Source organism: Danio rerio, chromosome 19, assembly GCF_052040795.2.
Source record: "Danio rerio strain M-AB ecotype USA chromosome 19, GRCz13ab, whole genome shotgun sequence".
Lineage (NCBI taxonomy): Eukaryota > Metazoa > Chordata > Actinopteri > Cypriniformes > Danionidae > Danio > Danio rerio.
In genome coordinates, this window is record NC_141039.2 from 28,598,426 (window position 1) to 28,620,714 (window position 22,289).

The 22,289-nt window shown below is 37.3% G+C and overlaps 1 protein-coding gene across 6 annotated transcripts in view; it reads left to right on the plus strand.

Moving 5' to 3' along the window:
• Positions 1-22,289, plus strand: part of npr1a (natriuretic peptide receptor 1a) — a 238,772-nt gene that overhangs the window by 106,469 nt on the left and 110,014 nt on the right. For 5 of the 6 annotated variants that reach the window (XR_015516012.1, XM_087294615.1, XM_087294617.1 and 2 more), the window contains one exon: positions 2,514-2,627. Coding sequence is in view for 4 of the 6 variants with exons in the window: in XM_087294615.1 (XP_087150741.1) it covers positions 2,514-2,627 (114 nt within the window). In the remaining 2 variants the exon portion in view is untranslated. Of the gene's footprint in view, positions 1-2,513; positions 2,628-18,203; positions 18,333-22,289 lie in introns of those variants that run through there. The other variant, XM_087294619.1, reaches the window with a different exon arrangement.

Genomic DNA, 22,289 nt, shown 5'->3' on the forward strand with positions numbered 1-22,289 from the left:
CAGGTTTTGAATGTGTTTTTTTTTTCTGAATGTAGTAAATTAGTTAACTATTAGTGTGGCTAAACCATTGAGATCAAGTCACATTTTTGCATCCATATCATATATTTCAAGATGTGTTTTGACAGTTCATAGCCACCGTACAAGCAAAAGTCAAAATCCAGAATGCCGTCAGACACGCAGCTCAGAGAACTTAATAATAATATGCGAAATACACAGATACAGATTATAAAGACAGATTGTAACAGATGATTGCAGAACAGCTTGACTCTTGTGTCAAACCCAGCCACTGACATCCTGAAATCAACTTTGAATCTCTTAGGGTAGTCCTTCAGCGCTTTGATAAGAAGGTGGAACACTCCTTGTTCTCTCTGCATTCTAATAAAGATTGGACAGAGTGTTTATGCTTCTCAAAAGTGAACCACAGCATCCAGTCATTAAGGAACTTTTAAATTAAAATATTTAAATGTATTAAATTTGAAATATTCAAAAGGAGTCACAGGATTGTAAACCATTTTGGCTGCATGGCACAATAAACGTGCTATATAAATGCATATTACATTACAAAATCATTAGCTAATCATACTACCGGATGTTTACTTTTTACTCTACAACCCATTGTTAGTTATTTTCAATACATAAATTATCAATAAAATATTTAAAAAATCAATTGGGACTCTATTCTCATGTTGATTAGGGCAGGGGTTTTCAAACTGGGGGCCGCGGCCCCCTGGGAGGCCGCCAGATGGCGCTAGGGGGGCCGCAAAGACATTTTAGATGAGGGGTAATCAATGGGCCCACATGGATAAATTTTGTGTCCCGCATCATTCTGAAGGTAAATATATTTTTTATTATAATTTGAGCTCAAAAGTACTGCAAAAATTAAGCTTTATGCTTATGTCATTTAAATGCAGGTGACACTTTTGTGACACAGGAAAAGAAGCGCAGCGGCCCGCCTCTGTGCACGGGGACTTTTATTGAATAAGCGCTTCGGGCACTTCCTGTGATTTTTGGCGCTTGTCTGCTTCACCTGATGGCGTTTACCTTTCACTTACGCGTACCTCTTTTAAGCTAAACAACTAAATGAATCCTCAGGTCTATTTAACTGACTATATTTCAGTTAAAATACATGATCAATAAGAACATTATCGGTGGCTGAAAGCACTACCCTGTTTATGGCTTGCGTTCCTAACCGATCAGCTGGGTGCTGCGGAGTGCGCGCCTCTCTGCGCAGGCTTCACTCATAGGGAACAAATAGCATTTTAAAGACACGGCACAAAATTGCTCATCGTCCACAGTGCGACAGGCTTCACACTTTGCATTGTACAAATATCAGACGGTCCTCTTTGCAGCATGGCAAACAAACATATTAAAATTGTAAAGCAAAAAGTGCTGCAATAACAATGAATGGAGCTGTCATCACATCAGCGAGTTCTCAGAGTTTCACTCCTGTTACACTAATGACAGCTGAATGAGCTCTGCAGTGGACCTTTTACTCACATTGGTTCATAACTGGATGATTAAAAAAAAACTAAATTGTATACACCCTGAGTAAAACCACTATAGCCTATACAAATTATAATCTATCTGTTTGTGTTATGTTTTAGGGGTAATTAATTGTTAAATATTAAAATGTATTAGTGCTCTGTATTTAATAGAGCTCAATATCTCAAAAAATATTTATTTATTTATATATTATATATTTATTATTATTTATTAAATATATACATATTTATTTGTGTAACTAATTTAAATGTAATGTTCAGTATTATTATTAATAGAACACACTGGTATGAACATTTTAAAGTCAGCAAAGCTTCTAAAATTATGCAAAGTAAAACTTGTGGCTCTTTGAACTAGAATTGATACCCAATTCTAGATTGCATTTAGGAAATTATTTTTTATCAGTGTAAGTCAGGATTGTCGACCTGAGTAAATTATGATGTGCACAAAAAAAAGAAATAAAAATAAACAAAACACACTGAACCACTACAGCCTCCATTGTAGTATTGCTAGTTACAACAGTACAGTTAACTGTTAACAGGCTGATGAATGACAAAACTCTTTAAAACTTTAAAGCTTTAAATCTTTAGATGCATTTAGACTCTCAGCTGTAAGGGTAAATACAGAAGAATCTAGCTGTGCATAGGCAGAAAAAAAAAGCATAAAATGGCATAAAAACTGTGTAAAGTGACGACTCGTACACAAAATATGGCTTGATGGAATCCAGTGAGAGCAGACCACAATGAACACTGCGCATGAAGATTTGATCAATAGATTTAAGCACTGAAACCATGTCAACTCAACTAACATCTTTCAAAAATTAATCCAGATAATGAATAATATATAATAATATAAATGTATTGAATAATACAATTAAAAAAAAATTTAAGTACAGTTGTTAATTTGAGGGGGTGGCGTCATTTTTATTTTTTGGGGGTCCCAAAACAAAAACATAACCTATGTGTATCTTTTACTTTAAGCCTAAATTTTGTCTTTGTGTTGAATACCCACAGAGTGTGAAGATCCTGACCTACAGAGAGCCTCAGAACCCAGAGTACAAGGACTTTGTCTCCAAGCTAAAGACAGAAGCCATGGATATGTTTAACTTCAACGTGGAAGATTCTCTGGTAAGACATCTCTATTAGTGACTTTTGTTTTTCATAAGTAATGAAGCACACAATGTGTCAATGTACCAATCCATAGTCTTATTTTGTTTTTGCAGTAAGATTCCAAACAAACAAACAAAAATAACCATAGTACTTAACAAAAAACTGTAAACAAGAATGTTTATTTGTAAATTCCAGTATGCAAAATATATATGAAAAGACTTAAAAGAACTTAAGAATCCTTAAAAAGACTTTTTTTTTAAAAAAAGGTTGTATACATAAATAATAAAAGAATACATGCACTGAACAGAATTTGCAGAATTATTCAATCATACTTTTGCTCTCTTTATTAAAATGAATATATCTAGTTTAATTTGCAAGTAAGTTATTATTTATATCATTATTAATTATGTAAATTCATATATCAAATAAGTTAATATAACGTGCACAAGTATAGTAACTCAAACTCCAAATTTGTACTCGACATTAAACCCATCCATATGCACACACAGTGAACACATACCCAGGGCAATTGCTAGGGAGCAGTTAAGGGGTCAGGGAGTTTACTGAGGGGTCTCACTTCATTCATGGTATTGAAGGTGGAAGAGAGTACATTACCCCCATCTATACTCCCTGCCGGACCTAAGACTCAAACCTACAGTATAACCTTCACATTAGTAGTCCAACTCAATAACCCTTAGGCCACAACTTGGCTTGAGCAGCAAGATTCTGACAATATAAAAACTTTGGATAAAAATATCATATCATCAAATATGCTCGTTCACATGAGTAACAATCACACAGTATGAACTATCAAAGACGCAATCTAAGAGAATCGCTGATGTGTTGCTGATATCCGTGAGATATTTGGCAGCTGTCTGCGATTTGAATCAATGAGTGAAATGAGTTCTGATTGAAAACAACATCTGCGATTACCTCAAGCCAATGAGAAAATAGCATCCACTAGTATGGGTACCTGCAGGCCAGCGGGAGTTTGGGGGAGAAGTTAAAAAACGCTCATTTTAAGTCTGTTTGGACCCAAGAAACGAAGGATAAATTACTGTAAATTTGGCAACATCAGTGACGTGACTACTTTGAAAATCATGCCGTCTGAACTCGCCACTAGGATTGGTATAAAAGAAAACTTTGCCGGTTTTAAAACCTTGACTTTTCCAAACCGAAGTAAACCTTGAAACTGGTTATCATCCCATGTTTAGCCAGAACAATTGTGGTAAGAAAAGAGGAAATATAAAACTAAATATATATATACAGCTGACCTCTATTTTTTTTATTTTCTACAAATACAGTTTTCAGAAAGCTATGCCGTAATTGAAATAATACATTGCTTCCCACACATAGACTTTACTTTGGCTGGCCCCCCATCTATATTAATCGCTGCCCAAGTATTTTTTTTTTAGAATTTGTAAATATTGTTTCTATTTTTACCAATATTATCATCCTTTTACACTTTTTTTTGTATCCACCAAAGATTACCAAACATTTGCGTTCGATTAACCAGTGGAAAATCTTCTCTTGCCCCACACATTTCATACTGCTCATTGTGTATGTGCGAGAACTGTCAACAACACTTTCTCAGACATTCTGACGTGCTCTGCAGAGACCTACAGAAATTCACTTTTTTAAAGCTTAAAAATGCATTCGGTGACAATGGCCGGTGATTCTAAATCTCCTAAAATGTCCACGACATTTTGACTTTTGCTTACATGAGCTTATTTACATTTCCAAAAGCATTTAAGAAACTAGATAGCCTTGAAAATTTGGTAAAGCCTTATATTGATTGTAAACAGATTTTTAGGCATCATCTCTAGAGACTAAACCTCTGAAATGTGATTCCTGTTTTGAAAATCATTCCTGATGACTTTGTTAGGACCACATGGTTCCCATGTTGAAGGAATGTTAGTCTAGTGCACATACAAGACCCCAGTGACTTTGAAGCTTATGCAAGAATGAAAACGGTTTCTCTGGCTACTCCCAGACACAGTAGATGTCACCCTGTCTTTATGGATTACAGCTGCACACTAATTCTCAGTTCACCTTTGGGATGTTTCATATTAAGAATTACCCTAAACTTCAGACAATATAAATGAATTGTGCCTGCTGGCAGCATTGCTAATTTTCATGCTGTTTGCATTGTTCTTGAACCTAGTTAATTTGAGGAATTATGGAAAGCAGGGAAAGTCACAGATTTAAAAAAAACACATTGTTTATTGCTATTTGCATGTAGTCAGTTCATCAGCATGCTAACAAGTTTTTAGTGGTACTGTGGATTTTGGAAGATTCAGCAAGCAATTTAGGCCCGTTTACAAAAATAAGTTTTAGATTTAAAATGGCATTTTGGATCGAAAACAATCCCTGTCCACACTGGAATTTCACCTAGCTTTTCTGAAAATATCTCTATCCACACTATATCTCCTGACCATACGCACACTCTGGCATGCACTGCAGTGTATGTGAAGGTCTGAGCTCCAGGCAGTTAGCGGGTTTTTTAAGCACACCTCCCCAGATGAGAGCAGTGCATGGCAGACAGTTCATCAAGGATGTACTGCTTGGTTACATCTCACTATAGTTGTTAAGCGTGATATTCGATTTATCTTGTCTCTATCTAATGACTCTTTGGTCTTTTGAATCTATTATTTATTCTCAGGTAACGTGTTTTGGCTGAGCACAAAGATAAGTTACTATATTAATTTGTGTAACCGCGTACACATTTGACTGATTGCTTGCCTTTCTTTCCTATATAGTATAAACGTATTGTACATTATACTTTTATAATGGTCATTATGGATTATTAAAACTGATATTCAGCAGAAGAGACAGGGTCTGTTTCGTGTTTTGAAAATGAAAGGAGGCAGTTATGTTATAGGCTCTGGTTTGTTATTAATATGCAAACATTGAAGATGAAGATAATGCTTTTATAAATATGTAACTACAAGTGGCTTTAAGATTTTTGGTATCTGTTAAGTTGTTAATATCAAAATGAAAATAGGCAGTTCCTTACATCAGGTTTTCATTTTATTGTTAAGATAGTGAAACAACGTAGCCATTGTGATGTGAGTGACATTATAAAGTACACTGTTCCCTTTGAAGATTTACCCAACGTGTCTTTTGGAGTTTGTTTTCTATAGCAAACTTGCAAAGTCTAAACTTACAAGGAAAAAATGTGCAAATATTTGCAGCCATGCCTCCGTTTTCAGATGTCTCTACTTTCCCCCATCCACATTGATGTGAAGCAGCAGCGTAAACACCTCTTCTGTGTTTCCAAAATGCTCCATTTTCTGGGCTCGAAAAAACTCGAGGTAGTGTGGACGCAAGGCGTATGTGTTACAAAACTTATGCTTTTTAAATCTGAATCATATTACTGTAAATGTTGCCTCAGTCAACAGTAAAACAACAGAAACTTTAACAGTCAGGTTTACTGTATTGTGATTTTGCAGCAGCACTCCACTATGATACACCACCACTGATTCTTTAAAAGTCAGAATTAGTGGGCGTGATAATATGCATGAGCATGTGTTTGATTCACCATGACGAGGAGTGGGAAAATATATATCTGAAAAAGCAGGAGTGATGCAACAAACTTCAATGACCTGCAGCTTTCACACTACAGACTGAGAATATAAGCTGCAGCATCAAGTGCCAGGCAAAACATATGCTGTATACAGCCACCTACCAGCATGAGCCTCAGGAAATACATTTGGATTATAGTATGTCCATTTAAATGATGTCTGTTAGGGGTTTAATTCCTACAGGATGTCCTGGGGACATGTGTCACATATTTTAACAGTCAACCTTGAACAAAGCCACTGCAATGGGAAGCACCCAAATGGATGAAGAACACCACAGTGCCTAATGCTCTAACAAAGTGAATTTACAAAAGCATGTAGCATGTATTGTGAAGTCTATGGCATAGACATTTATGACTGAACACAACATTCATACATGAAATTAAATTTATTGATTTCCCACCAGCCTGTTATTGAGTTTACATTTCCACATCTTAAGGATTAGTTCACTTAAAAAGTTGTTATTAATTATTATTAGTTATTAATTATTCACTTTTAGACACTCAAAAGAGTTTTTGGAGCTTGATATTATCACAGTAGAACCAACAAAGTCATATTTTTAATATGTTGACAGTGATATTTTGTTCCTTTTTTGGATTTTGAACTTCTCAGAACCGTTGCTGTCTATGGAGGATGAGGGAGCCCTCACATTTTATCTAAAATTTGCTAAATTTTGCTCTGAAGATGTATGAAGGCTTCAGTGGGGTTGGAATAGCATGGGGATGAGTAATCAATGACATAATGTTCATTTTTTGGGTGAGCTAATTCTTAAATATTATGGAATAATATAAAATAAAATAAAATAATAAGGAACACAAATGTTGTATTGGTTGCCTTGTCAATCAGAGAGCTTTTTCAGAAGTCATTAGCCAATAGAAGAAGTCCAGGGACCTCATGTACGAAGACTTGCGTGGAAATCTTACTAAAACATTGCGTACACACAAAGCTGTTAATGTGCGTACGCAGAAAAAAATTCAGATGTATGAAACACTGCGTACGCCGAATCTCACGCATATTCTTTTGTACATCCGAATGAACGTGAAACTGAGCGCAACATGCACGAGCACAAAACCCCTCCCTGCCTCCTCCCCAGTATGAATATGCTAATGACTATGCTAATGGAAAACCCCAATGAAAAAGCAATGGCAAAATCAAGCAAAAAGAGAAATTTTGAACAGAATGTGAAATGGAGGTGCTGCTTTCGGAGGTAGACCGGAGAAAAGCGATGTTATTTGCAAGTTTGTTCTCCGGAATTAACAACAAAAGAAAAAAAATAGAGTGGGAGAGTTTAGCTGATGCGGTTAACGCAGTTGGGTCTAAACATCGCACTGAGTGAATTAGAAAAGAAATTGTGTGGTTTATATCTGTAAAATGTTGCAGTACCCTTAGCAGTCTCAGTGGCGCACCTCTTAAGACGCATGTGATCCTGTTTTGACATGTTCGAGCATAAACTCGGCTCGAATCCAGCGTCTGATGAACTCTTTCTTCTTTTTTTCCCCTGTACATATCAGATTTTGCCTACTATTTATCACGAGAAAGACAAGTAGGAATCATCAATAAGTTTGTACATCATATTTTATTTGCACATTTATTGAATGGAAATGTTTCTGATTCACGCATGCAAATTCATCTTCAGATAGTGTCTTTATAGCAATGTGCGTGCAGTAGATAGCTCAGATTACATTGGGAAAACAGGCGACTGCTGCAAATTGTGCTTTAATGTTTAGCTGGTCAACTGTATGGTATGGAAACCTTATTTACCTGCTAGATGAACCCGTCTCATACAGCTGCCATTGCAAGGCTCAGACACTTTGTAGAGAGGAATTTAACACAACTGCCTCTAGGAGTCGCCAATGGAAATAAAACAGACACGCACAAAAAATGTGCGTATGCCAGCCAGAAAGCTGCCGTGAAGCTGTGCACATTCCCACGTTCAGTTCATTGTTAGTAAATCCAAACATGAGCGATTCTGAGCGTGAAACCTGGCGTACGCAAAGTTTTTGTGCGTACGCAGCGTTGATACATGAGGCCCCTGGTCTTCTGTTGTCAGACTGACGGAAGACTGGGGCTTTTGTGCAACGAACACTCTCTATTCGTTGTTAAATGATCTAGATTCTTGTTAAAAGATTTTGCATACTAAACGTATGCAATAATTTAATTCATTCACCCCTTTGGGAGAGAGATTTAAATTTAGGTTCTGCAAAAGACTGAGATGGCTGTTCTTAGTCAGAAATGATTGAAGTCTGTGCTTTTGCTTGTTTGTTTTCTGACAGTAAATGTCACCCGGTACTTGCCCAGAAAAACCCAGATGCATGTGTGCGGGATGAGTAACCTTTCTCTGACAGTGGGGAAGAGTGGTAATTACCCTTAGCCGCAGGTCACCTCGTGCGAGTCTGTCACCACAGAGGAGTCTGTTAGTTCGAGTTCTGCTCAGGGCTATTAAAGACGTGCTCTGCCTGAGCCTCCTGAATACCCATTCTCTAAAGCTCAGCTGAGTGTTTTATACAACACACCTAGTAATGACCATCAAGAGGAAATTATTCTGATTTGATCTACTTCAGTTGAAAGGGGTGGCATAATGGATTTTTTTTGTTCAGGTTGTGCTTATGGCGTGCACAGCAACATCTTTTCACATGCTTTAAAATAAATGCACAATGATTTTTCAAATAGCATTAAAGCAATTGTCTTAATATCTGGTTTTACGAAGACCCTCTCTCAACGAACTCTTATTGGTTAGCTGGTCGAGTGTGTTGTGATTTGCAGATTGGTTGGTGTTCATGGTTGGCTGGTCACCAGGCCACTGTGTCACACCTCTCAGAATGTGGAAGATGTCCCCTGTGAGAAGTCGAGCACAGAGCTGAATATTTGTTTTATAACGATTTGGAACAGAGTTAGAAATAAAATGTAACCTTTGGTCCTTACGTCAAATGTCTATCCGACATTTGTAAATATAGCAACATTTTTTTTTAAAGAAGCAGTATCCACAGCAGTAGCCATGTTGCCAATATTATATATAATATAGTCAAAATTATTAGCCCCTTTAAGCTATTTTTTTTAAGTTTACAGAACAAACCATTGAATTAAAATAACTTGTCTAATTACCCTATCCTGCCTAGTTAACCTAATTAACCTAGTTAAGCCTTTAAATGTCACTTTAAGCTGTATATACTGTAAGTGTGTTGAAAAGTATCATGGCATGTCATCATGGCAAACATCAAATAAATCAGTTATTTGAAATAAGTTATTATAACTATTAAATGTAGAAATGTGTGTGGGGGAGGGGTTAAACTGTATATATGCTGGCAAAACAAAATTAGTACTCATGGCTTTTGATGATTCATTAAGATCCTATGAAATTAAATGATCAGTTTACACAAGAAATAGAGTAGAACTTTATTTCGAGTTTTATTACGTATTATCCACAGTCTTCACAACTGATTCTGAGCACATCCACAATATTCAGAATAAAACTAGCTGCACAAACTCACACATAAGCTTACAGAATTCCTTTACAATGGTGAACCTTTGTTTGCTTATTTTAGTTTATTTAAGCTTATAGGTGCAATAGGTGATTGTCTTCAGAATAATTTTTTGTTGTGCTGGTTGAATGTCTCTTCACATTCCAGTAGCAATGATTAAAGTAAATGATCTAAATGTATTTAAATGCATTTTTTTAATTCTGGGTAAGGCATAAGACTAAAAAATGTTCATCCATTTAAAATTTGTCTGGCCAACAATTGCCATAGTTCTGATAAGTAGAATTTCTGAAGTACTGGCTGAAGTATTTGTTTTAGACAGGTAACAGTATGTTTTAAAACTATTTTAGTCACGCAAAGCTTATGTAGATTTATGTAGAATTTTTGTTCAGCCACGAAAATCTCCCAGCTAAAGATTGATGTAATCATCTTCAATTTCTTGAGAGCCCTTTTACTGCATTTATAATATAGATTTTTACTTAGTTTAATAACAAAACATACATAAATAGCGGTATTATGCCTAGCCTGCTTTACTGAGGTGTAGTTGGTTTTATATTCACAATGGTTCATTTTTGAACAATGACAACCTGTGGCATGCTCCCTATATTGTAAACCATGCTACTCTGAATATTCTGTTTGAAATAGCGTGTAAGTATGGCTAAGTAATAAGTGTAATTCCTGCATCCCGCTGGCCAAGCACTAAGCATACAGTAGTCGCTTTAGGACAAAGCGCTTGAGAGAGTGAGACCAGAGATCCTTGCATGCATAAAATATTGCACATTTTGACAAGTGTTGCTTGATACACAACTGAAAACGTTCTTGATACAATACAGTTTTTCATTCAGAATTGTAGTATTATAAAGTACTGTGAAGTTTTCTAATTGGTGAATGACATAATCTAGTGAAGTGTCTGCTGTCATCTTTAAGGTGTGCGTTTGTGATTTCAGAAAGCGTGGCTTTGAACGGCAGGGGAGGGACTGTGTTTTCAAAGCTTTTATGCTAATAGTTAGCATTTTGGAATATCACCTACTGTAAGCTCTGGCCAAACACATAAGCTTGCTATTGCTTATTGTATATTATTGAGGTTTTGTATGTACATATGAATTATAGTAGGAAGCTAAAATAATTGTTCTATCATATGTTAAGAAATTTTCAGTGAATTGTGTCAAGTTCAGCTTCACATATTCTCCAGACTGATGTAGATTTCCTCAACTAGCATAACTCCATATTGGACATCAGTGCAAGAGTTATGTAGCATATTGTAACTTTCAGCAGCAAGCATTCCCTGAAAACGAATGACAGCCAGGACTGAAAACAGCATATCCATGCTTGTTAGCAATGCTTGGAATGAGTTTCAGCTGTGTTTCCATAGCTAACGATTAGATGAGATACGCTACACGCTCTGTGCACAGTCAAATTATTTTCTGAAGTCTAATAAGGTGTCTGCAACTCTTCTCACTGTTCTGCCGTCTGTTGTTCTAGTCTCTTAGCCCGATGCATCCATCCATTTCCCCAGGGCAGTGAGCTCATTTGGAAGGTTCCCTCTGCCCGCATCTCACATGTCTGTCTCTCCAATTAGTTGTTCCCTTCACTGCCACCATTATTACAGCCAAGGCACATTCTCTCCATTTCTTACTCTTAAGCTCTCACACTCCACACTCTCTCTGTCCATGTGCTTCCCGGAGCTATCTTGAACTTCCCACTATCAAGTTTTGCATCCCATTTCATCAACCAAGAGCTAATTTATCCATAAATACTCCCTTTAATCCGAGACATTGTTGAACAGAGCCACTTCTCTCTGATTGGATGGCCTTTGTGACTTTGCACTGGGAACAAAAAGAGCAAATGGAGGCAGATGTGGCTGATGCTTAAAGCGTATTCCTTTTTAGGTGATTTAATCTACAATGGTGGTTCTCGTGAAGGTTGCAATGGTGGGAACAAAAAGTGCAGACATCCATCAGAGGTGACAGAAATGGTTAAAATGAGCCAATGCTGTAATTATGTGTGATGAAGGACAAACTCTATGCCCATTGCTGCACATGATAAATTGTGAAACATTTTTTTAAGATTATTACTGTTTTTCTTCATTATTATTTTCCAGGATCATACTTATGATTTTTGAATGGCACAAGAAGCCACACGAGCCCTAAAAAATCAAGAATATTTAAAAACAACCTCTGAAGGACTGGAAGGATTCTTTTTCGCTAAGGCATTGAACACCTTAGAAAGCCATTGCTCCAGGAACACACTTGCAACTGCATAGCAACACCTAGGCAACCAATATGAACAACCCAAAGATCAAGTTTAAAAACCAAGGTTACTGTCAAGGTTGATGTTGGGCAGGGGTTCTTAATATCTACATTTAAAGGTCCAAATCTGACATCTGTCTTGTTATTAAGGTCAAAGCTAAAACTATTTATTTTTCTTTAACTAAAGTGGCATTTGCATTCAAAACACATTAAATACAATGCAAATGTGGCAAAACCACTAATGAATAAATGCATTTTTGTATAAAACACAACAAAATGTAGGCCAATAGTATCTGGATGCAGCCATGATGATGCAAGCTGATATTGCATATCTCAGAGATGCAATGTCAATGCAATCAATGGAGCTAGTGATGAGGGGTGGGGTTAGGTGTGGGCATTAAAAAAGCATTGCATGCAGGCCAACTGCACCAGGTCTGAATCCAGACCCCTCTCCAAAATAGTGAAAAATACAAAAGGTGTTCAATAAAAACATTAGGTGTTGAGTTTTGCGTTTTTTATATCAGTATTTTGTAGATACATGAGGTTCAAAATGTCCATGTTTTGTTTTATAGTGGCATTTCTCAGTTCCATTCCAGTCTTTTGCAACTCCCATTGTCTCATTACAAATCAAGCAGAATGGCATTGTGCTGGATTGTGGCATGGTCTTGCAATACGAAATGAAGTCTTTGAGAAGCCTAATGTAGGGAAAGGGAACAAGGTCTTAAATACAGACTAAAAAATGGGTTTAACAATTATAAACAAAAATAAGACAAAAAGCAACAAAAACTATCCCGAGTGGGAAAACTGGACTGTGCAGGGCAGTCTGGTAGGGATGAGGGCTGGAACAAGAAAAAACAGGATAAACGACGACAAACTGGCACAAGATAGCAGACACGAGGAATCAGAAAGAAGCACGAGAAAGCAGAAAGAATTAACAAACAAGTGAACTGAATAAACTAATAATAGGTTAACAAGGAGGGTGGGACTAGACAATAGACAGGGGCACATGACACAAAGAAACAGCACAAGCCATGTGGTCACGTAAAACAGGACTTGAACACGCTGAAAACATTACAATGGCTTTAACAGAGCAGCTAGACATATATAATAGACTTGGGCATAAAATTCCAATTCTACCCCTTAGCCCTTCCCCTTTTTACACATAAAGGGGTAGGAGTGTCCCAATTCTCTTTAGCTTGAAGGCGTAGAGCTAAGGGGAAGGGTTAGATACCCTTTCAAATTGAGATTTCTCAGGATTGCACTTAAAACCAAGGGGTAAGAAAATTTCCCACAATACACCAGCCACAACAGCAGCATGGATGCACTCAGAAGTAAGGAGATCCACAAATGAGTATCTTTTTGTCATTAATATGAATTTTTACAACAAACAAGCATATGTTTTAATACAATTATAAACACACTCATGTTTTACCATAATGTTTAAAAAAAACTGCTAAATCTATAATACTTAATATTAACTCCTTTATAGCAGTCCCACAACATTTTGTGATGAATATGGCCACGGTGTAAGTGCACAGTACAGTTATAATCATATTGCCACATCAGATTGTTATGATAACATGATATATGACTTCAGTGATTTCCTGAAGATAAATACCAAAAAATAACACAACTGGAATAACTACAGCAGTCACCATCGTCTGATCTCATATGAAACAAGAGATCGCGAAGACATATGATGACATAAGCTGGTATTGTAGTGATGTCCCATTTCTTAGGGGTTCATTTTAAAGCCCTTCCCCTTCACATTCTGTTTCAAGAGCCATGGGGAAAGGGAAGGGGTATTGGTACAAAAATAGAATTGGGATTGGGCCTCAAAGAGTTTGATCAAAACTTAACATTCTCTCATCATTCACTTGTTCCAATCCTGTTTGTCTTTTTTTTTTTTTTACACAAAAGAAGACATAAAGAAAACTGGAAACCTAGCTGTTTGGGTGTTCTGTGTTTTTCTGAGGTAATTAATCTGCCGAAATGTGTATATTTAGGCGCTGGTGTCCTCTTTGGTGATGAGTATTGTTGTAGAATGCTTTCTGTTCAAGTGCTTGAGCAAGTTGCTGATCGAGTTAAAAGTTCTTTAGACTGCATTTCACAGCAATACTTTTGTTTTTATGCTCAATGAAATCAAAGTCATGTCTGTATTTCCACTTGAAAAAGCAACCACTCTTGACAGCAGCCATTTCAGCTCCTGTTCTCCAGCTATTTAAAAGGGCATGCTTATTAACTTACGTTGCAACAGAAAACGTGATTTAACAGAAGCTTTTGTTTCTTCTAAAAACTATATTTTTATGTAAGTAATGCAACTATACTGACTTTAGTAACTGTAATCAAATTACACTAACTTAAAATGTCATTCGTTACATTACTGCATTCCTAAAAAATGTAATTAGAAAACAGTATGCGTGGAATTCGTTCCGCCCAACTCTGATGTCAACCTATTGATTGATTGATTGATTGATTGATTGATTGATTGATTGATTTTCCCAGATTTAGATTTTCATCTGATTTTCTGTTGCTGCAGTTTTTTTCTCACTGGCACAGCATATTAAAATAAGATATATATTGCTCTATTTTTTGCATCTCTCACAGTCTGAATCTGTTATGCTTTCAGTCTATTATTTTGTCTCCACAATGTTTTTCTCCATCTCTCTCAGCCTGTTGCTTTTTTTGGCCTGGATCACATTTTTTTCATCTAGTCCTCCCCCATCTCCCAATCTCTCAGTCTGTTCAACCTTTTACTCGAAATTTGCATTTCATTGCACTGTTTCTTTTCTCTTAGGACCCTAGCAATCTCCTTTCCTCCTTCCATAATCTCCTGATCCACCGTCACTCACAGATGTTCTGTATTGATGAGTCCACGGACTGTCTATGGTTGCTATGACAACCACACTTTTGTACACCTTTCACTTTTTGGAACATTTTTCCCTCAGTTTTATCACGGTACGTCAGAGCTAGGTTTTACCATCAACCATCTGGTTCTGCACCACTGGCTTCTATCTGGTTCTTTTTTAAACTGCAATAGCTCAGGATGACAGCTGTATTAATTAATATGGTTTCATTCTTTCGTTAGATCTTACAATTAAAAGAAAGCAATCTTTAATTCAGCTTTAGCCAGATTAGTTTTTTTTATATGAGAAGACTTACGATTCCCTGGATACTTCAAAATCTGAGGAAAAGGATCTTCATTAAGAGTTGTGTTTTCCTAGCTGAGGACAGTTAATGAAATGCACACTGGCACTTTAAAGATTACATTTTCCCTGGTGTTTAATCAAATTTCTATAATAAAATGCTTGTTTTCATAAAGCTATAGTCCTGCAGCCCTGCAATTTAAAACTATTGAAATCATTTTCAGCAGTTGAAATCTATCTAAAATAAAATACCAATATTAGATAAAACATAAACACACACAAATTTGAAAGCAACCCAAATGCTGCAAACTGTGTAACAACAACCTAGCAACAATCCATAGTACCAATTCTATAGCAACTCTCAGGAAAACCTCCACCTTAGCAAGAGTCTTTTCTTCCTTTATTTTGGTCATTCTGTCTTGAGATGCAAATTAATTATATATTTAGTTACTACTGTGTGGTTTGCGGTTCTCAGTTTTGAATTTGATTATGATAATCATACAAATGTATGTTTGGTGACCTAAACTTTTGTTAGTTAAATTGACATATAATATTTAGATATAAAACTATTTCTTACTGCAGTGCTTCATTTATAGTTGAATGCAAACCACTCATTTTTCACAGTTTGACTCTTTGTAGCAGAAACTTTATGTTCATATACAATCATATGTGGCAATCAGTACACTCAGAGCAGCAAGATGGAGATACTTTTTTATTTACTTTAGTTGTATCATTATCATCATTTATTATTGGACATTCATTTATGAAATCATTAATTCATTTTCTTTTTGGCTTAGTCCCTTTATTAATCAGAGGTCACCACAGCAGAATGAACCGCCAACTTATCCAGCATGTGTTTTACGCAGAAGTTGCCCTTCCAGTTGCCACCCAACACTGGGAAACACCCATACACATACACATACACTACAGCTAACTTAGCTTATTTAAATCACCTATACAGAGCACCCAGAGGAGACCCAACACACACAGGGAGAACATGCAAACTCCTCACAGGACTGCCAACTGACCCAGCCGGAGCTTAAACCAGCGACCTTCTTGCTGTGGGGTGATTTGTGCTACCTACTGCACCACCGTGATGCCCTAATTTTTTTTATTATTGCTCTAATTTCAACTAGTTATCACAACATAAGTTACTATAATGTTGCTGGTTTTTGTTAGTTTGATATGGGTTGTTTTCAAATACAATATGTTTGTAATATTCAATATTCAATAGTGGAACTTATTTATTTTTGGCTGGTGCTTCAGCTATAAACTTTTGCTCATGCTTCTAAATTTTTTTAAGTTGAAGTGCTACCAAATACAAAAGTAACACTTTGGGCCCTTTTATACACCCGGAACAATAAGGCGCAAGACGTGTACGGCGTGATTTGTTGCTATTTTCAGACCTGCGCAACAGTAATTTTCTTGTTTTGCGACACATTGTTTAAATAGCAAATCCCTTTGCGCCACTTTGTGCAATCATGGGTGTTCTGGTCTGAAAAGGAGGTGTGTTAAGGGTAATTGTTGGAACGTGGCTATTTTGAAAAACTGAAATAGACTGCTCCATTGACGAACTAAGGGAGGGGGAGGGGGGCTTTTTTCAGTTTATTCATGACAATTTGCATTAGTATAATATAGTTAGTAGCAGTAATAAGATTTAATTCATGCATATTTGTTTTAATCAAAACAAGTTTAGATATGTCCACCTGTCAGATTTTGGAGACATAATCATCACCGTAAGGTGCAATAGAATATTTGTTTGGACATAACTTGTTTTTTTTTTTTTTTTTTTTTTTTACAATTTGTTTATGTTGTTAATTTATTCATTTGCTGGAAACTAGACTGTAATTTAGAAATAGTTATAAAAAAATCTTAACAAGCAAATTTAAATATGTAGGCTTATGGATGTCTTCAGTGGAGTGAGTTTCCACCATTTCCTCATTCACGAAAGTAAAGGAGTAAAGTAAAGAGAAAGTAAACAGGCCTAATAGATGAGGCTCGTTCTTGATCCTCTTGCTGCAGATGGTCTGCTTTACTGTTTTCTTCCTCAAAAAGCATTCAGTTTTTCCACTTACAAAATTGGCCATATAAATAGCAAATGCGTCACAGTGCGACACAACTGACTCTTAAAGGGAATGGGAGATGAGACTCTGATTGGTTTAATGTACGTTTTATTCAAAACATATAATTCATTAAGAGAATAAGCACAACCCTGTTAGACCATGCACCGGGGCACAGATCGTATTTTTCTCCCCTAAAAAAACAAAAGTGGATTTGGACACACTCTTAATGCTATTGCGCCATGACTTCGTTAAAAAATCGTTAAAATAGAGCCCTTTAGTTCAATTACCTCCTCTCACTATTAACTAGTGGCTTATTACCTGCCGAGTATTAAGATACTGGATGTTTATTAGTACTTATCAAGAACATGATCTAATATCTAATACAACTAAACTTAATAACTAATTAATAACTATTTATGTCCAGTCAGTTAAAAGTCCGTGTTAACAGTTTATTAATAGTGAGAATTGTACATCCAAATAAAAGCCAAAAGCAAAAATACCAACAAAAAAAAATAGCCAAATCATTTTAGTAAATACTTTTTTATTATTGTTTCTGCAAATTATCATACAACATATGATGGTAAATAAGTACACCCAACAAATAAGAAGCTAGAAAAAATTGTTTGCATTGTTTGCTTTTTGTAAGACTAAATGCTGTGTCCAGAGTATGCAGCTCCCATTGAATTTCACTACACCACATGGCCAAATAGTTTAAATTGTTGCAGGCAATTATTGTGTTAGATTTTCATTCAAACAAATATATAGTGGTGATAAATGGCAGTGTAGCCCCACGGTTTGAATAATCACACGTCAGTTTGGCCTTTCTGAACAGTCTCTCATGCACATGTTCACATACCAACATCACAGCAGCTGATATATGAACATGTTTACCCAGTCAACCTCTGTCCCCAAAGACTGCTGGGAATCGGCATTGGTTTTCTCACACATGTGGGGTGGTTGTAATCATGGCTGAACGTCATGCAGGAGTAATAAAGCATGCCATTATGTAATTTAGTGTCCTTGCTTGTGTCGTGCTATTGGGTGTGTGTTTGTGCTGTCAGAGTTACTGGAAGTTGGTAGATTACACTAGAGGTGATATGGAGGATAGATCTGGCTTACAGGAACACAGGGTTTTAACCTAGTGTTGTGTACAGTATAATTGTGCTAAAATCCCAAATGATGTTTACTAGAGCAAGGAAATTTTCACAGTATGTCTGATAATATTTTTTCTTCTGGAGACAGTCTTATTTGTTTTATTTTGGCTAGAATAAAGCAGTTTGAATTTTTTTGAATACCATTTTAGGGTTAAGATTATTAGCCCCTTTAAGCTATATACTTTTGATAGTCTACAGAACAAACCCTCTTTATACAAAAACTTGCCTAATTACCCTAAACTGCCTAGTTAACCTAATTAACCTAATTAAGACTTTAAATGTAGCATATGTATTATTGTGTTTATACAACAGTTCGACGACACAATCTTGTATATAAAAAGAAAATCAGACACGGACAGTCAAAAACCCTTTTGTATTAGGAACTACTTTCTTCTGCCATTCCTTCACATCTGCAGCTGACGTCAGAACAGCAGAAGCCATTACTAATTCACCAACATCACTTTAGAGCTAGTGTTTAAATGATTCTCTATAGTGTAATGTGAAGCGGCGCTTCTGGTGTGTGACCCCTTTAAGGTGATGACAAAACCACTGATTTTGCTCACATTTTAAGATTATAGGGCTGAATGTGACATGACATACCATCCGTCTACAGAGATATCTCCCTACAGTCTATTGCAGTCTACAGTATTTCTCTGTTGCCGTCTGTATTGTGACGGGTGCCAGGTGTCCCAGCGTTTACCGTTTACGGAGACTTTATGGAATAAAAAAAGGAGACCAAAAGTATTTCACTCTTCCTATTGGCCTTTATGCGTGACTCCCAAGTGCAACTATAGTCGACTATATACATCCAAGTCAACGACAATGAGTCGAAAAGGCAAAAGAAAAAGAAAAAATACACTTAAACATCTGTCGCAAAATAAATTGTTGCATTATTGAAATAAAAGAATGATACAACGGTAGAGCGACCATCACACTTTTCCTCAGCATGCGTGCTTACATCTCAAAGGTAAAACAACCACAGGAATAGTCCTCTTAAAGGGGACATTTATACGAAATGCATATCAAACATTAAGCAACCGTTACAATATCACAATAATTAAGCTAGAAAAAAAAAACAGAGCAATCACAAACTTACCAGATTGCTGTTGTGTTTGCAATAAGGAGGAACGAGAATGAATCCAGCTTCTTATTCACTGCTTCTTATCAACTCGATCCGGTCCACTTTAAAAACCACGATGCTTCCGTTTTTCAGCTTCTTATTCGCTCTCAGGAAAACACACTAAGCAAGGGCTTATTATGCAGCCCTGGCGCCATCTTGTGAATAGACAATGTCAGCCATCTTTGGTCTCCGACAAGCTGTCTCTCAGAAATTGTAAATATTTTTAAAATAGGCACTATTCTTACAAATAAACTGCATAGTTGCAATCTAAACAACTATATCCTAGACTTAAAAAGCCTCAAAAGTATACTTTGTTGTCTAACAACAGTAATATTTGTCAAACTGTAGCATCTCTGCTTGTTGCTGGCTGTATGTGGGCGAAGTACACAGTAAAGGGTGAAGAGGCCTTTGTGTGATGTAACTGGCAAAATATCGCACGACTATCAGCCAGTCAGATTACCAAGAACCAGACAGAACTGTTGTATAAATGGAACCATTCTTTTAAAAAAAATTGTTCAGACAGAAATACTAATTAGATTTTTTCATAATTTTTTTTTTCATTTATCAGGACTGGGGAGTGACAAAATAAATTAATGTTGTGTGTTTAAGATACGAAATAGATGTATTTTGTTATTATTACATTGTAAATAGATTGTAATCAAATTGTTGTTACATATAAAAAATATTAGCTCATTAAATAAATTACTGCCTGAACCACCACCTTATCATGGTGGAGGGGTTTGAGTGCCTGAGTGATCCAAAGAGCTATGTTGTCGGCGGCTTATGGCCCTGGTAGGGTCTCCCAAGGCAAACAGGTCTTAGGTGACAGGTCAGACTAAGTGCGGTACAAAAACCCTTTATGAGTTCAACAACATGAAGGACTGCGACATCATCGGGTATGGCGCAGCCGGGGCCCCACCCTGGGAGCGAACACCTGGTGGCCGGGTTTTTTTCCACAGAAACCACCTGGGCTTAGCCCAAAGGAGTGACGTGGGACCATCCTGACGTGGAACTCAACTTCTTGAGAAGGGTTGGACTTTCTTCTACTCTGGAGTTGCTCACGGTGAGAGGCGGCGGGCTGGTGTGGGCTTTCTTATAGCTCCCCAACTTAGCCGCCATGTGTTGGAGTTTTCCCCGGTGAATGAGAGGGTGGCCTCCCATGGAGACTGAGTGGTCCATGTTCTCTGACTCCATTGTTAACATGGCCATGAGGAGCTGTCGTCATAAGGTCTGTGTTGCCTGTCGAGGCGGCAATCCACTAACCCAGTGGTGGACATCGGAAGTAAGGGATGCTGTCAAGCAGAATGAGTCAAACAGGGCTTGGTTGGCTTGCAGGACTTCCAAGACAGCTGATGGGTATAGACAGGACAAGCGTGTTGCAGCCCGGGCAGTTGCGGAAGCAAAAATTTGGGCCTGGGAAGAGTTCAGGGAAACCATGGAGGAAGACTATGAGTCAGCCCCAAAGAGATTCTGGCAAACTGTCCAGCACCTCAGGAGGGGAAAGTAGCTCCACATCGACGCTGTATACAGCGAAAGTGGGGAGCTGTTGACCTCGACTGGGGATGTGGTCAAAGGAATACTTTGAGGATCTCCTTAACCACACCAACATGTCTTTCATTGAGGAAGCAGAGACTGGGGATGCAGGGGTGACTCACCCATCACCCAAACTGAGGTCACTGAGATAGTTTGCAAGCTCCGCAGTGGCAAAGCAGATGGGGTGGATGAGATTCACCCTGTGTATCTTAGGTCTCTGGATGTTGTGGGGCTGTCTAGGCTGACACTTCTTTACAACATCGCATGGAGGTTGGGGACAGTAACTCTAGACTGGTGACTGGGGTGGTGGTTCCCATTTTTAAGAAGGGTGGACCGGAGGGTATGCTCCAACTATAGGGAGATCACACTCCTCACCCACCCGGGGAAAGTCTATGTCAGGGTACTGGAGAGGAGGATCCGGCCAATGGTTGAACCTAGGATCCAGGAGGAACAATGTGGTTTTCGTCCGGGCTGTGGTACACTGGACCAGCTCTATACCCTCACCTAGGTGCTCGAGGGTTCATGGGAGTATGCCCAACCAGTTCACATTCGTTTTGTGGACTTGGAGAAGGCATTCAATCGTGTTCCTCGTGGCATTCTGTGGAGGGTGCTCAGAGAGTATGGGGTCAGAGGCGATCTGTTGAGGGCCGTCTCGTCCCTGCATGAACAGAGTAGGAGTCTGGTTTCGCATTGCCGGCAATAAGTCAGATTTGTTTCCAGTGCATGTTGGATATATATATATATATATATATATATATATATATATATATATATATATATATATATATATATATATATATATATATATATATATATATATATATATATATATATATATATACTTTTACCAGTACAGAAGGATTCCATATCAATTCTGAAAAAGCATGAGGTAGTTTTAATATTTTTTGGAATGTATTCGGTAACTAGTTTAGCAATTTTCTTATATTTTGAAAGTTGAATGGTTGTCATTTACAGTATGTTTTCCTTTCTAAGAATATTACACATGATTCTTTTGAAAGCCTCAGCTGGGTCTTTTGGCGTTTTTGTGTAAAGTTTGTATGTTCTTCCCACGTTTGCGTGGGTTTCCTCCGGGTGCTTTGGTTTCCCCCACAGTCCAAAGACATGTGGTGTAGGTGAATTTGGTAGGCTAAATTGTCCGTAGTGAATGAGTGTGTGTGGATGTTTCCCAGAGATGGGTTGCAGCTGGAAGGGCATCCGCTGCTTAAAACATTTGCTGGATAAGTTGGCGGTTCATTCCGCTGTGGTGACCCCGGATTAATAAAGGGACTAAGCCAAAAAGAAAATAAATGAATGAATAAATGAATGATTCTTTTGAATCAATCTTAAATTAATAATTT